Source organism: Contarinia nasturtii, unplaced genomic scaffold, assembly GCF_009176525.2.
Source record: "Contarinia nasturtii isolate CC-2019 unplaced genomic scaffold, AAFC_CNas_1.1 Cnas_scaffold_695, whole genome shotgun sequence".
Lineage (NCBI taxonomy): Eukaryota > Metazoa > Arthropoda > Insecta > Diptera > Cecidomyiidae > Contarinia > Contarinia nasturtii.
In genome coordinates, this window is record NW_022198046.1 from 7,481,418 (window position 1) to 7,497,588 (window position 16,171).

The 16,171-nt window shown below is 31.7% G+C and overlaps 1 protein-coding gene and 2 non-coding genes across 7 annotated transcripts in view; all 3 read right to left on the bottom strand.

Annotated features, from left to right (window-relative positions):
* The window catches only part of LOC116340640 (ATP-binding cassette sub-family G member 4), a 32,006-nt gene that overhangs the window by 4,245 nt on the left and 11,590 nt on the right, over nucleotides 1–16,171 (bottom strand). For 3 of the 5 annotated variants that reach the window (XM_031767232.1, XM_031767234.1, XM_031767236.1), the window contains exons 2-4: nucleotides 5,987–6,380; nucleotides 5,635–5,908; nucleotides 373–469 (exon numbers count right to left, since the gene is read on the bottom strand). In XM_031767232.1, coding sequence (XP_031623092.1) covers nucleotides 373–469; nucleotides 5,635–5,819 — 282 coding nt within the window. In that variant the 5' untranslated portion in view covers nucleotides 5,820–5,908; nucleotides 5,987–6,380. Of the gene's footprint in view, nucleotides 1–372; nucleotides 470–5,634; nucleotides 5,909–5,986; nucleotides 6,381–12,766; nucleotides 12,859–12,966; nucleotides 13,099–16,171 lie in introns of those variants that run through there. The other 2 variants (XM_031767235.1, XM_031767237.1) reach the window with 2 other exon arrangements.
* Nucleotides 14,837–14,908, bottom strand: Trnag-ucc. The gene has a single exon. It is a non-coding gene; the product is annotated as a tRNA-Gly (tRNA).
* On the bottom strand, nucleotides 16,042–16,113 carry Trnag-ucc. Its single transcript has one exon. It is a non-coding gene; the product is annotated as a tRNA-Gly (tRNA).

Below are 16,171 nucleotides of genomic sequence, written 5' to 3' on the forward strand. Positions count from 1 at the left end.
CAATTCTTTTGCATGTGATTATTGCTGGAATCAACATATTTTTCTTGATTTCTTCAAGTATGCAAACATTTTCCTTTACATATATATTTCATTGACACACAAAATACAATATCCTAAAGATTATCGCAAATGTGGATAAAATAACGATTTGTGAATTGTTTATAATTCAGAGTCGACATTTAACGAAATTTCAATATAAAGAAAGATTTTATCTCCAAATTGTGATAAAGCTCATGAATTGCATTTTGCGTGTGTTTTATATAAATATTTTGGTTGCGTCACTTTGCATTTAAAATTTATGGCAACAAAGCTAGGCAAATCGTTTATAACTGTAAATCATTGTGGTATAATTTCATTGAATCAATTTCTCACCATGTTCTTTTTCAATGTGGTCGGGCTGTTGTTGTGAATTTTCTTCGCATAACCATGTCCGTTAAAATTTTCCACATGAAGATTATGTTGCGAACCACTGTGAATAGCAAATATTTGATTAAACCATGCGATTTAAAGTGAATTCATTTGACGACAACTAGGTATAAAGTTCATTCCAACTAGAATTCTTCCGCTTTTTAAATAAATTGGCTTACGTCAGAATTTTCATTATTCACACAAGTCTATAAAAAAAAATCTAATCGAGTTAAATATACATAAATGCATACGTTGTTTAGTATGCATCAATTGCGCTTGGAAAATTGTATGTTTTATTCAATACATAGATTTCACTTGAAAGGAACGTACATCCGATCTTCTTGTCAATTCGAATCGATTTTCATGGAATAAGAAATGCCATTTTTATGAATATGATAAGCAACAATACGACTGTTAAACATATATCATAGCATATACCGCGTAAAGTGAAATTTATTTGCCTCGTAAATATTTTTCGATATTTTTTTTGATAAATATCCATCTTCGTTGGTTTGTTATCTGTGACCCACCAGCACACATTGTATACCTGACTAATATCATCTGTTTCAAAGGTTATTTGCTCGCGTTAAGTATAGTCGAAGATGCATCAGCGAAAGAGCGTGGGTGTGAACAAACATAAATCTTGTTGATGTTGCTGTTGCCCGAAAATGTATTTCGCAAAGTAGTCGATGTGTTTTTTTTGGCGATAACCATTTATTTAGAGTAAAATGATACCGTTCGAAAATGGCCAGGGAAATAAGAGTGAACTACTTACTATCCAATACCACTTTGTCAACATAAAATGTGTACACATCAATTTTGACGCACTGAAATTGTTAATAATACAAAATAAAAGCTATTTTGACGTTGAAATGTATGTAGTTTTTCATGGGATTTTTTTTGTCATCAAATGAAGAAAAAACGCGATTTTGACGATTGGAAAAACAAGATCTGAATTTCACTTCCTTACCAACAATTTCATTCGCTCATATAGTGTTTTCGGTTGAGCGATTGTTTTTCCGATGCGCATATGAAATAAACCATGAATCAGAAATTCTCTGCAATGGCATTTAATATTATTCTCACATTGCTTTTGCTCTAGTTTATACATATCATAGATTATTCCCAATACCGAGTATGTCACTGTCAGGTAATAATTTTTCTGACTTTTGCATGATTAAATAATATGAACGTTTTTATGACCGGCTTCATTGTCCTAGCACAATCCATTTCTCTCTCGTTCTCTATTTTCTCTATCGCCAACATCAGATAAATTACAAACAATAAATTTATACTTGTGTATGATTAACGCGTATTCGCATAGTATGTATCTGATCAGTAGCACCTCTGGAAAATCAGCAACTGAACCAAAAAAGCATACTTCACATTCAAGCGAAAACATGAAGAAAAAAACACTACCATAATTAGGTTAGACATGGAACACACATTTGCATGTGAAAACATAACATTTTTACACGTGAAAATTCGGAAAACATTTCTTTTTATTCACATGTTTTGTTAACAGTAACGAGAGGAGCGCCACCTTTTTCAATGCTAAAAGCTGTTACCATAAAAAAGTACGCGTAAAATTCGTCTTGATTATATTTCCACCATATTGATTTTTGTTGCGCGAGAAACATAACATCGAAATTGGATTTGGGGCAATGTTGTTTACATAAATGATGATCGTTCTGTTTTAATGTGTATTTACCTCTCGGAAGAGATTTTCTCTTTTCACACAACTTGGGCAAAATCTGCGCGAATTCAACGTTCGATTTGGCCAATTGGCTGAAATGTTTGCAAGTAGCAATCTAACGAGATTTTTTGTCGAAACAGCAAAAAAAATGGTTTATCCTTGATAAAAAAACGACCGAAAATGTACTGTTTTCAGAATATGTTTCTGAAATTGAACGAACAAAAAAATCCAAACGACGTGTAATGAAAATCAAACAGCCGAAACGCAATGTTGATCAAGATATGTAATAAAAAGAAATATTCGCATTTGCAGCTCATAAAGGATATTTATACAGTATGGAACACGAATAAAACGCTGACTGACATAAAAGGACGAAAAATGCTTTCAATCACAATTTGCTGGGAAAACTTTTGCATTGTTTTATGGCATACAATTTTTAATTGTTCAGGTAGAAAATCAACATGGTATTTTTTTTGTTTCAAAAATGAAATACTGTCTACATTCCGATATCTTTTATATAAACATTGTTTTATTATTAATATTTTTACTGTGGTGCAACATTTACTTGTCATTCTTTAGGTGTGATTGATTATGTACTCATCATGGGTTGGTTCACAACCAAGGGGTTATCCACCAAACTAGAAAACTAGAAAAACAGTAGTAAAAACTAGCATAACCTACCTATAACCTGTACTTAAACTACCAAGAGAACCAACTTCACGCACTAGAAAAACTACTCAGAGAAATTGAACAGTGTAAACACAAATGTTTGTTGTGTATTTCGCCCATTTACACTGACATTTCACACACAGTGTGAAACGTCGAATTACCCACACTACAATAACAATGATGTGAATTCGACATTTTACACTGTGTGTGTATAACGTCAGTGCAAACCGTCATTTTACACTTTGATTTTGCAAGTTCAGTATAAAATGATTTTTCGTAAAAAAAACTATTTTTTTCAAATGATAATTTTTTTTCATGTTTTTATTTTATTGTTAAATATTCAATGAAAGATTTGAAATATAATTTGATTTGAAATTGATGTGAATTATAGTGATATTTTGCTCTTGAAACTTAATTATATCACTTCTATTGGCTCTTTCAATATGCAAAATAGATTAAATGATGAAAAACAAATAAAAATTATCGCAAATATGAGCGTGAGATACGAATTTTTTTATGTTTTTACAACACACCGGTAAACTTTTTTTAGAGCAAAATATCACTATAAATCACATCAATTTCAAATCAAATTATATTTTAAATCTTTCATTGAATATTTAACAATAAAATAAAAACATGAAAAAAAAATTATCATTTGAAACTAGGGGATAACCGTGAATTGCAGATCGAATAATTTATAATAATAAACGCTATTTCTCTCTAGTTTTCACTAATTCTGCTAGTATTTCTACTAGTTTGTTCTAATACTGCTATTTTTTGCTAATTTTTCTAGTACGTCAAAAATATCGCATTCGTCAGATTGACAGCATGATCGAATAACTGAAATGTGTTTACGTAAATGTTTCAAGTTGACACTTTCAACGTGTATATTTGAAGCAGGCACTAGCGTATACGTTTTCAGTAAGAAATCTGTCATCAAATCTACATTTCCGATTGCAATTCGTAAATTGTAGTTAATACAGATGAAACGTGCTTGGTTACGTGCCATTGAATATATTTTTATTTAAAAATGAGAAAAAGCGTATTTAACTACATATTTTGATACATTTTAGTTCAACACTATTCAATTCATTTGTTTTGTGAATTTTATTTTAATTAATTATTTCAATATATTCAAGAATAAATGCTTACTAAAGTATATACGTGTACAGTGCTAATTCTGCTATTTATTGCTAATTTTGCTAATTTTGCTATTTTCTTCATGTAAATTTCCCTATTTTTTTGCTAATGTGCTAATTCTAATTCGCATGGATATCCCCTAGATTTGAAAAAAATAGTTTTTTTACGAAAAATCATTTTACACTGAACTTGCAAAATCAAAGTGTAAAATGACGGTTTGCACTGACGTTATACACACACAGTGTAAAATGTCGAATTCACATCATTTTTGTTGTAGTGTGGGTAATTCGACGTTTCACTGTGTGTGAAACGTCTGTGTAAATGGGCGAAATACACAACAAACATTTGTGTTTACACTGTTCAATTTCTCTGAGTAGAAACACTAGTTTGGTGGTTATCCCCTAGTTCACAACCTTCAGAAATGAAAAACTTCAAGACGATTCGCTAACGATTTTCTAAAAAGAGGATTTATTTCATTTTCAAAATGTTACTAGGTGCAATTTGTGACTTTCACTTTTTGATTTCAATGTCACCATGACAATTTCGGATTAAACTACGCCCAACAAGTAATTTCACCGAGATTTTTCATTCCCTTTGATTATTCTAATGGTTTTATTTTAATGCCAATGTAAAGAAGAAGAATTTACACGATAATGCGAAGTAAAAAAAAACTGCGACCATTATCAAAGTAAAAGGATCAAAGTCATTTTTATTGTCTGAGTGTGTTGGCGACGCATAATCAACCATGACTGACGAGAATGACGCGGTTGTTGTGATAAAGCGTGTTAGTGCCCATTTCATTGTCAAGGCTAAACATCGCAAATCGTTTTGATGTTGAAGAACACACTATAATTGCTTTTTATCGTGAATCTATGCAGAAAACATACAACTCATACACCAACACACACACACACACACTACCGACGCAAATACAGAAATGGCAGTGTGAAAACCGAGCTGACAGAACCTGTGTTGCAATATAGAAAAAAACAAACAATTGCACGACGAGTAGATAAATGAACATAATTTTGTTGTCTGCACGATAAATTTTCATTAAGTTCGTTTCGCTTCTATTTTTAGTCGAGGGGTTGACATTGAGTTTGATGCGATTTTATAAATAAAAAAAAGTGAGAGAATTCAACGATATGTGAATGGAAGCCACCTCACAATCAATGAATTGATGTTACATACGCATTGCGACTATCTGTGTGAGTGAGCGAGTGGCACCAGTTTATTCTTACAATCAAGACAAGTGCTTGTTTTCCTATAATCGTATCGTAATTCATTCGATTAGTTAAATGTTCCAATTAATTGGAACATCATGCAACGATGGTCGAATCGCCATTTTATCGTGCCAATTATACCTAGAATTATACAATGTGTTGATCAAATACAAATATTAACAGCAATTAATGATTCCAATTATTTGATATCGTAGAAAAGCAATTGGGACGTTTGCCCATTTCATGTACGAGATCAAAGACCATTGAAACGATGCTTGTTGAATATACACACACTAATTAAATTTAGTATTAATAAAATTGAACTTTTGACATTCATAACAAATTTAACCTAATTTTTTGTTTTCGTTCGCCACTCATACCATATTGAACACATAAAATCAACAAATATTATTCAGTTAACTGAAAAGAATTCTTTTGTACAAAATGAATAAAAAAAATAAAGAGTTGCAGCTAACTATTTAATACACATGCACTTACGTTGTGTTTCCATTTTTAAAATTGTCCACTAAAACTGGCGGCGGTGATCGGGGCGATTGTTGCAATACTGATATCTGTGGATTTGTTGATGATATCGATGCGATTGGCAGTATTAAATCAGTCCCCGTATTCTCCTTCTCAATTTTATCACTTATCATCGGTTGATTTACATTGCAGTCAACCATTTTGACACCCCTTTTCTTCAATAGATCACTACAAAAACGTGGCCAATATGAACACCGTCCGGTTCGAATTTAAAATAAAAAATTGTGCTCTGGAAAAAAGAAGAATAATAATGTGCCCGTTTTGAATAATCGTAATTTAAATCGATCAATTTGTCATTTCTACTTACTAATACAATGTGAATAAAATATCAGTGAATTGTTTGCTTGAACTTTTTTTTTTGTATCACATTTTCGATATAGAATTTCATTTAATAAGAAAAATGAATAGAGATTTGTATAAGCTTCTAAAGCTATTGGCAGTTCGATTTGAGTGGTACTCTGCAGTTGTTATGGATTTGCTGACGATTCATCGATTTTCTTCGTCGTTTGTTTACTTCAAGCAATATTTCGATTGGGAACGCGTGAATATGAGTGACCTTTGCTCTTTAACTAGAATGTCTTGCTATTCGATGAGATTTTTATAAGGTATTTGTTAATTTCCATTGGCATGCATATGAACATAGATTTCTCATAGATAATAATTCATTTGTGATAGTGATATTCGAGTAACTTGTCAGCTTTCTGAAAATAGAAAAGTAAATAATGTTTTGTTATTTTTTTGAAATTGAAAATAGAATAAATAAGAAATATTGATAATAAATTAGCTCCTAATAATAGAAATTCCAATCGCATCCGTCGTGAACTTTCGATGAATTGAGTTGGAATGAACGTAATTGATATATGTTTGTTGTTCGTTGCTGCAATGCATTGGTTCATCAATAGTTTGAACTTCATTCACAGATTCATTGAATTATGGCCGGTTATGACGTCGACCACAACCTACGCGTTGAACTTTTCCAGTCAAAAGTGTTCTTATGGCCGTTTAATGTAAGATGGAACGCAGTAAGCTTGTTGGAGTGTGCGGTTTTTTTACTCTTTTTTCATTCCGTGCTCGTTTCTCTTGAGATGGAATTTTCAATTTATTCACGTCTTTTTCTATGTACATGTGAGTGAGTATGCCATTGCTGCTGAAAACATGCGATTGGCGTACGCATTCTGTTGCTGCTGCGATTTATTGATTTAATCATTTTTATTTTGAATAATTATTATTTGTTCTCGTTTCATTTTCGATGCAATGGAAAATTAAAAAGTGGAAATTTGTTTCGGAAACTCAATCGCGTCTTCTCACAGCATGCAGCTTGATATGGGAAGCACGAAATCGCATGCATCAAACGTGATGACTACATGAATTCATATATTCACGAATACATAACATTTTTATCGACAAGTTAAAACGGAGAGAGTGGTGGTAAAATAAATAAAGGAAATGGAATGCAGTCCAGTGAGGAAATGGGATAGTAAGCAAAACGAGTATTTTCTGCCTTCACATTGTGCACTCCTTTGGTTGATTCATTTTTCTAACATGCAATAAGTTATATACACTTGTATTCCACCATCATCATTGGCGGCGACGGCAACGACGACGACGTTTTATTCATGTAAATGCTACTTGCACGATTTCTAGCAATTTTCAGCCCATTAAACTTAATACATATTATGCAATTTGCTTTTCATTCACACTTGCATTTCATACTGCAGAAGTAGCAACAGACGGGGACTTTGCATGCTGCTGAAAAGGTTGGCCGAAGCGAGAAAATACGAAACGTTATTAAAGCGAAAAATTGTTTTATTGCAGAATGTCATTAGGAAGAGGGTGTTTTTTTCCATTCATGCAAATGCCTATAAAGTAAAATGTAATTACGAGTGCAAAATAGACCATTTTCAATGTGTAATTTTGGAATGAAAAGGAACTCACATCCAATTCAGAACCGTTTGAGTTGCAAGAATTTAAAAATTGCATTTATTTTACATTAAGTGCCACACATATACATATCTAAAACAACAATATGACAATATACCCAAATTAAAACGTGCTTGGTAAGTCCCGGTTTTCCGATGGCAGCCAATTTACAATAGTTGTTCCCATTTTAATTGAATAAAAGTCACCACAAAATATTGTTCGGAATTGTACAATGTGAACTCATAAAATTCATTTGAGTACTATGAATGCCGTTGCTATTCGCAAGTGCGATTTCGATGGGTCGTAATTCAAAATGGCACAAGAATTTTTTTTTCCAATTTACTCCCTTGCTATATAAACATGATCATTGTTCTGTTGAATAAAGAAAAGTAACGCAACAACCTTGAATATACATGCACAATTTGTTGTGGTGCACGAGTGTGAACGAGGAAAGAATCTTTTTTTTGAATCGCATTGTTTTAGTCAATGGTGTAATCAAATGCACAACGGGAAACTCGTTGTAATCAACAACTGAATTACATTGGCAAAATGCCGCGTTTCAAACAGAATGCGTTTCACATTTTTCTCCGGTGTATAATTTATCATGAAAAGGGAAAGAGAAAAAAATGTAGAATTGTTGCCATCTTATTCAAAAGTGTTTTTGTGAGCAAAAACTTGTTCAATGCGAGTGAATTTTCTCAATGCGAACGTAATTCTTATGGCGATGCTGAGAGTAAATCTTTTGGAAAACTTTACACAATCTCGTCTTTTCTTTGCTTTTTTGCGGCATGCGATGAGATTGTTAAGTGTCGAAGTATTCTTGTTTGAACATCAGACAAATGCGGATATTACCGAATAGACGACATAGAGGTTTAAAAAATCGAAACAAATAAATATTCCGCACGCGTGTGATACAACCGTTGTCGACATCAATATGAAAAACGATATGAAATAAAATTAAGCGATACGTTATACTTGATTCAAATGGTGTTTGGCGCACAATAGGAAAAAGGAACGGTAATTACAGATTATGTTTGAAAGCATTGCTATCGTGAAAAAAAAAGTGTTTCTCGAGTTCTGATTTTGTGTTTAAAAATACCAAGTCGAGAGGTTTCATTTACTTTATGTTTCACTGGTAATTTAGTTTCAAATCGAGTGTCATTGGTACGCATGCCAACGTTTGAGATTTACATATTTTATCAGAATAGTTTATGCTTTTTCCGACAACGTCAACTTATCACTGCCATAAATGGTGTTCCATTTTAATCTGTCATGGTTTTTGGTGTACTGTGAATTTTAATTTATGAACTTCCTTTGTAACGGCATAAAACAAACAATTTCATATCGTCAAAGTAAAATTGCTGGTTTTGATAGTTAAAATATTTACAGAAAGTAGATTCAGGTGCTCATCAACACTCATTCCGTTGTGATGACTTGTTTTTTTCCAGTGCGTTGATGATGTTTGTGTGTCAGGAGGGATAAAATGTAAATTCAAAGTTTTATGATTCGATAAACCATGACAATACAGCACAGAAATCATGGTGAATTCGATGTGAGCTAGATCATATTGAATACTATTTGGCGGATTTTCACAATGAATAAATAAAGCAAGGAAGTAACGGCGCCAGACAGAAATCAGCAGTAGCACAATATTATAAATGTAATGCATACTCATACAATGAGTGCTGCATAAGTATTCACTCCTTTGCCATCTCGTGCTTAAAACCACAAAACATGAATTATGAGCTTGTGCAGGCAATAATAAAGTAAGAAAAATCGAAAAAAATCGATTTAAATTGAACTGTCATTCTGGCTTTCATCTGAGGATATTGCTGTTTTACGGGTATATTGTCGTGGTTGCTGGAAATAACAACTTATTCTTTCAATAGAAAAATCATCATTGCGAAAACAAAAAAGAGGTTAAGTGAAAATCGACAACTTTTTGAACTCAATATAGCTCATTGTTCTTTCCTTCTCTTTTTCTCTCTCTCTCTCCTCTCTCTCTATTCATATCATAGGATCGTCACTTTAACATGCAGCTCATTCAGAATTAACAATGATTCTTTCTTTATCATACTGTTCTATACGCATCAGTGCTTCAAAAAGAACACATTCGCTCGACTTCAAATCCAATTATAGTGTTTTAACAAAGTTAAAGTGTATTTTTCACTTTTGCCATTTCAAATGTAAAACACTATTTTAAATGCGAAATTCCTCCAGATTTATTTAATGAACATTTCCGTTCCTTAAAGTAGATGATATTCAATTGAATGTACAAAGTTAAAACTAGATGTGTAAGTTTAGTGATTCGCATAAAATACGATGGTAATGTTACGTTAGTTTCAATCATCCATTACTGTTGTTATTATGTTATCAAAACAACTTTCAGATTGCGATCAAACATACGTGCACACACATAGTTATAATTGATATGATAAAAATGCTTCACATAACGTTATTCCGAAAATATGAAATGATTTTCCTGGAAAAAGGGAAAATTGATTTTCAACTCGGTAAATAGCTTTAGATGCAAAACATATTTTCCACCACCTACACAAACCATCGTTCACATCATTTCAATGCAAAAACAGATGACATGGCAATTCTACAGAGTCTGTTGTTGCACAGACCTGAATATTTATACAAATGGGTTTCTGCTTTGCAACGTTGTCAACAAATGGATTTTGGCATTATTTGGCATCAGATAATGACAACAACGATATGCGGTTGATTTCGTGTAATGTTTTTGGGTTTCACAGGGATTTCAAATACATTCTGGAGTTTTAAAATAAAATATAATCTATTTTTTGCTCTCTCTCTCTCTCTCTCTCTCTCTCTCTCGAGTCATTGTTAACATCAACTCCACATGCCCTGGAAAGTTTCAACGGAAACGGTCGTTTCAAATGGCATTATAAATATTAAATTGAATGATGTTTTTGCGTCGCATTGAAATGAGACACATGCAAATCGATATACATATTGTAAGAGCTCAATATAAATTTGTATAGATCAAATCAGATTATAAAGTATATACGAATCTATTTTTTGCTGGTAATCAGTGGGCAATCAAAAGTCTGAACAACTGATAAAGCATTACTTTTGAGCAGAGTTTTACTACTTTATTTCATGATTTAACTTCTCACAATGAAACCTTTCTTATAAACGAATTAAAAGGCATAACTGTAATAGCACAATGTTTTTCGTGTTGTGTCACTCTCGCGAAAAAGTATAGCGCGAGAAGTTTTTTTATTACGCTTTTAAACAGATGTCTAAAAGAATTACAAAATATTTTATGGAAGCACTCGGTACATTCGTTGTTCATTTGGTTCAGTGGTTGGAGTCAATTTTCAGAAAATTCTCTCTGACAAACATTTCTGTAATATGATGCTGCAATCGAAATTGTTTACAAAGTGCAGTGAAACGTAACGCAGCAGTGTAATAGCTTCAACGAAAGAAGAAATTTTTTTATAAAGTTTCATTTGTAGCAAGATCAACATGTGCAGAACTGTATGAAAATTTTGTTCAAAGAAAGGTTCGATTTATTAGAAAAACAAATCGTAGAACTTATCGTAATTGAGGGAACTACATCAAATTTTTTTGAAGGATTGTTCCATTGTGTTATTTTAGACTATTAGATGAAAATATTAGTGAAAATTATCATATTCTAGAAAACACGACATTTGATAGGAATTCGAAAAATAATTAAATGAAAAATTACACAAAATTTTAAATTATTTCATGTAATAAATTTGTGAATTAAATCAAATGACTTATTTTCATAGGTGTTGACAAGTTACCCCCTCTAAAATATTTTTCGGAACCCTCAACACAGTCGTGGAATTCTTTCGATTTGCTAGGGATTTTCCACTAGAAAAATTCTTTTAATTTCCTAGGATTTTTCGACGCAAAAAGTGATATCAAAAAAAAGAAATGAAAAGAGAGCATCATCCGAACCTCTTTCACACTAGATTAAATTGACTCTTCTATTTCTATCTTTTTGAAGAAGCAATATTCAGGGACAAAATATGAACTTTCATGCCGACTTTAAATAATGTGAAAAATCGTTTTTTTATGAAATGCACTGAAGTGACATTATTAAGTGTTTTTAAATACGATTAAATATTAAAAGCGTTGGCTGAGCAAAATTTTAACGTACTGATTGGTGAAAAGTATTTACTTATTGGATATTTGGATTTTGCAAACTTGCCGTAAGCATCTGTGTTGGAACACCAACCACCAAATTAAATGAGAGAAAACACATAACAATTTTCCACTGAAGGACAATATCAGTTTGTGGTTTGGCCCAAATGAAAGCAAATTCAGGTGTAATGAAGCAAAATATATATGGTTTTAAATTACATTGTTAAGAGAAAAAACGATTTTACTGTAACAGAAGTAGAAATAACAGTAACAAGATACCTTCATAAATATGAGCTTAAATTTAAATTTTGTGTGTTCTGGAGAGTTTTAACAGGTAACAGCATATAATGAAGCAGTTTTCTCTTATTAAAAATTTAAACAAGACTCATTATAATGTTATACTTGTTATTACTATCGTTGGACTATATTGACTTGACATCACGGTTATATAATTTATTTTAAATGAATTTGATAAGAAATGTTATCAAAAATTCTCAATTGCCTGTTGAACGATTACAACAGCAATCGAAACGTTCATTCATATGGGATTGATTTCTGTTACTTAGCAACTTATTGATTGTGAACAATATCTGAGACATTATGGCTTCGAATTATTTTCCATTGTACAAATGCTACGAAAATTTACTACGAAAATGTTAAGATTTTGTATCAATATGGGAGAAGTATTCGTCAACATAACAAATCAAATGGAAATTTTTCGTCGGTTTTACTAAAAGAGGTTTTACTTGGATATCAAATCGTTGAAGAATGTCGTTGTAACGTAGATTATAACAGCAGAACATCTGCCATATATAAAATATTACATTGATTAGAGTAAAAACCACGTGGTTTTTTCAATAAACGCTTCTATTTCAAATGAAGGCACTAGAATTTACACTTCCGCATCTAATTGTCACACATATTTCCAAATGAACATTTGTTAAATGAGAGATGTATGGTACTTGCGATTTTACGTAAAATCAAATTGTGTCATTAGCATAAAGTTAGTTTGTAGTAAATACTGTACTTCAATATGTGCGTTTCACAGAAAGTAAAACTTTCGTCAAGATGAAAAACTTAATTGCTGCTCGTTTGATTTTAACTGTGTCACTAATTAATGTACTGCTTAAAATGTATGTGGTTGTTGTAAAAAGTTCCTTGACCACATTTTAATATGCGTTTGTTTGAAATTGCATTTGTTTAAAGTCTTAAATATAGAAACTCAACTGTATCTAATGAGCACAATTTTCTTTGGAGAAATTTTTCAGCAAACCAAAAAATCCATGGAAATACTTTTATTTAATTCGTTTATGGCGAAAGAAAATGCAAGGAATTTTCACTGATTTTTCCGAAAATTTCGTTTGAAGAAATGAACTTGTTTAAGAATTTACTGAACTCGAACTGAAACCATATGATTAATGCTTTTTAGCAATTTGGTTTTCAAGTTTGACTTTGACAAAAAAAAAGGTTTTGTGATAAGATACTATCTGTTCCTAACAATTTGTAAACGATTATAAAAAATCGATAAGACATCTATGAAGACAAGAATATTTTATATAAACCCTGTTCATTTCATTGTACGATTTGACTTCTGTTCAATTCTGACAACAAAAGTCCATCAATACAAGAAGTTACAACATCTGGATATTCAAAGATCAAAGTCACAAAAGAACCAATAAATTAAATGCTGAAATTCCCAAAATTCGGTGCTAGATTTCAATTTTCAAAAACAAAATCTTTCAACGAAACAAGTCTGGATGCAATATCTCAGAAAACCGTGGTCCATTGAACAAAATGTATGTCACACTCAGTTTCTATTGTTACGAAGATATTAACAGTAATTCCATAGATTTTCTAATCATCGGATGTAGATGCTAATTCTAAAGAATCATTTTTAGATAAAAACGTTAAAATCTAGCTACGATAAAATACGGAATTGATACAAAAAGGAACCTAATTGCAAGAGATGGAAATTATCTACTGAAAAATCTGCCATCAACTGAACGAATTACGAACTTTGAAGTTGATGTTGTATTCGAAGAACCTGAACCAATTGAACTTTGAGTAAAGGCAATGAACGACTTCTAAAGTAATAAATAAATACTGAATCTAAAGAGCAATTTTGTTCATTAATTTTCTTGGGGTTCATTGACGATTATTTCTTGTCTATCTCAAAATCTGATATTTTCATTCGAATTGAATGAGACTTCATTTCCGGAGAATTCATATTGAATGAAATTGTTGAGTTCATTAACGATGAAGCGAGCAAATCTTTATATTTAGAAACATGTAATTAAAGATTATATTCGCAAAAAGTAATTAATTTGTTCTCATTGACATTCATGCCCAATTAATTATGAGCCGCAAGTGTACGAATGTAAATATTTACAGAGGACTGTTAGTTGATAAATAATATTGAAAATAAAAAAATTGTAGTGCAATGGATCATTATAATTACAACTTTTTTTACTTCGCAATAAAATTCAAGGGAAAAAGCGTGCACATTAAATTACAGTAATATGTAGTGTTTATCTGTATTGATCATTCAAATTGCAAATGCATATTGTGACCTAAGAAAAAAATAGAAATTGATGAAAAAAAGAAAAGTGAACACTTTGGTATCTGTGCGTTATTATCAGTTATTTTTAATCTTTTACAATAATCGTAGTTGCATCCAGCGATGGTGAGCAACAAAATATAGATACATTTTCGGACAAAATCTATATGTTATATAGTGAATTAAGGCAATTTATTTTATTTCTCTGATTTCCAGTTCGATTGTGTAAAACGAATGAAGACGTATATCATGATTTTGAAAAATTCGTGACTGGAATCGATGTGCAAAGTTTCGAGAATGCTGGTAGATGTGATGTCGTGTCATAAGATCGTCAAGAGCCAGAGCCGACTTTGGAATACAACGATCACATCGACATCGAATAGGAAATTTATATTTTATTAAAGATGATCAAGAACGTTTAAAAAATACTATAAAATTGGTGGACTGCAGTTCAAACGATCAATTTAATGCAAATTCATCCAGAAATTGATGAGAACTTAGCAGTCACTTCCGTTTTGCATTGTAAAAAAAAAAAACAAATGCGTCAACCGAGAATCGAACTCGGATCAACTGCTTGGAAGGCAACTATGCTAACCATTACACCATTGACGCACATGTTCAGAGAGCGATTTTAACTGGAGTCTGCCTACAGCTGAAGTGATGACAACAATTGCCATAATTATTCGATCGAGGTTTGAAAAAAGTCTTACATTTGATAAATTTCTCGAGAAAATAAATTGAAAAAAATAAAATAAAATATATATCGATCAGTTTCAGTATGAATTCGTTACGCATTTAATTAAGCATTCATTCTGGTTTGAAGCCAGTTTTTTGTGATACTGAAAAAGACGACATTTATTCTGAAAGGATATTACTTTTTTTCATACAATATATTGAACTAACTGGTCAGTTGAGCTGACAGTCCGTTAGCCAGCTAAATGAACTAAAACAATAGAAGTTATTGTTATAATGAACAATCACTTCTATTAAAACAAGAAAAGTGATTCATCATTAAAACAATAACGTCTTTTCTTTTAGCCCATTTAGCTGGCTAGCGTACTGTCAGTTCAACTGACCAGTTAATTCAATATATTGTCTGCTTTTTTTCATTTGGAATCGGTTGTTTTGGTTTTAAGTAATTATTATTATTTTGCAAGTTTTAAAATCGGTCAAGCATTTGCCAATGGTAGGTTCAGAAGTTTATTCGTACATTTCAAATGATTTCAAGATATTTGTTTTGTTGTTTATTTAATAAGTTCACAAAACCCATGTCTTTTTGAAAACTCACATAAAAACCAATTTGAAGAAGACAATTTGTTTGTTAATTAATGACAGTGTGATAATGAATGTCACTTTTAATTTCTTTCAATATGGCGATACTAATAACTATTTTCTTCAACACATCGATTGCATTTCCAATCCCAATTTCTTCGGAAAACATTGAATATTCATTCTCCGAAACTTTCCACAAGCGAATATCTCACAAACGACGTTGTTGGTGTTGATTTTTAAAAAAGCAGTGAGTTTGAGCGTTTAAAGCTAATAAGTAAGTTAAAACAATAAAAATACAATTACAAAAACTGAACCGCCTGAGCTTCTCTTTTAAGTATTTATCTGCCTTAATCAAATACAAATCTCGCAAAAAACTTGACAATTCTTTTGTTTCAATTCTAATGGTAAGTGTCGATATAAACAAAAAAGATGTGACAGATAATTTGAAGAAAAAAAAAATCTAAAAAAATTGATGCGTCAACCGAGAATCGAACTCGGATCAACTGCTTGGAAGGCAACTATGCTAACCATTACACCATTGACGCACATGGTTCGTGTGATCTTCATTTTAACTGGCGTGTGTTTGCAAACTTTTGCAATAGT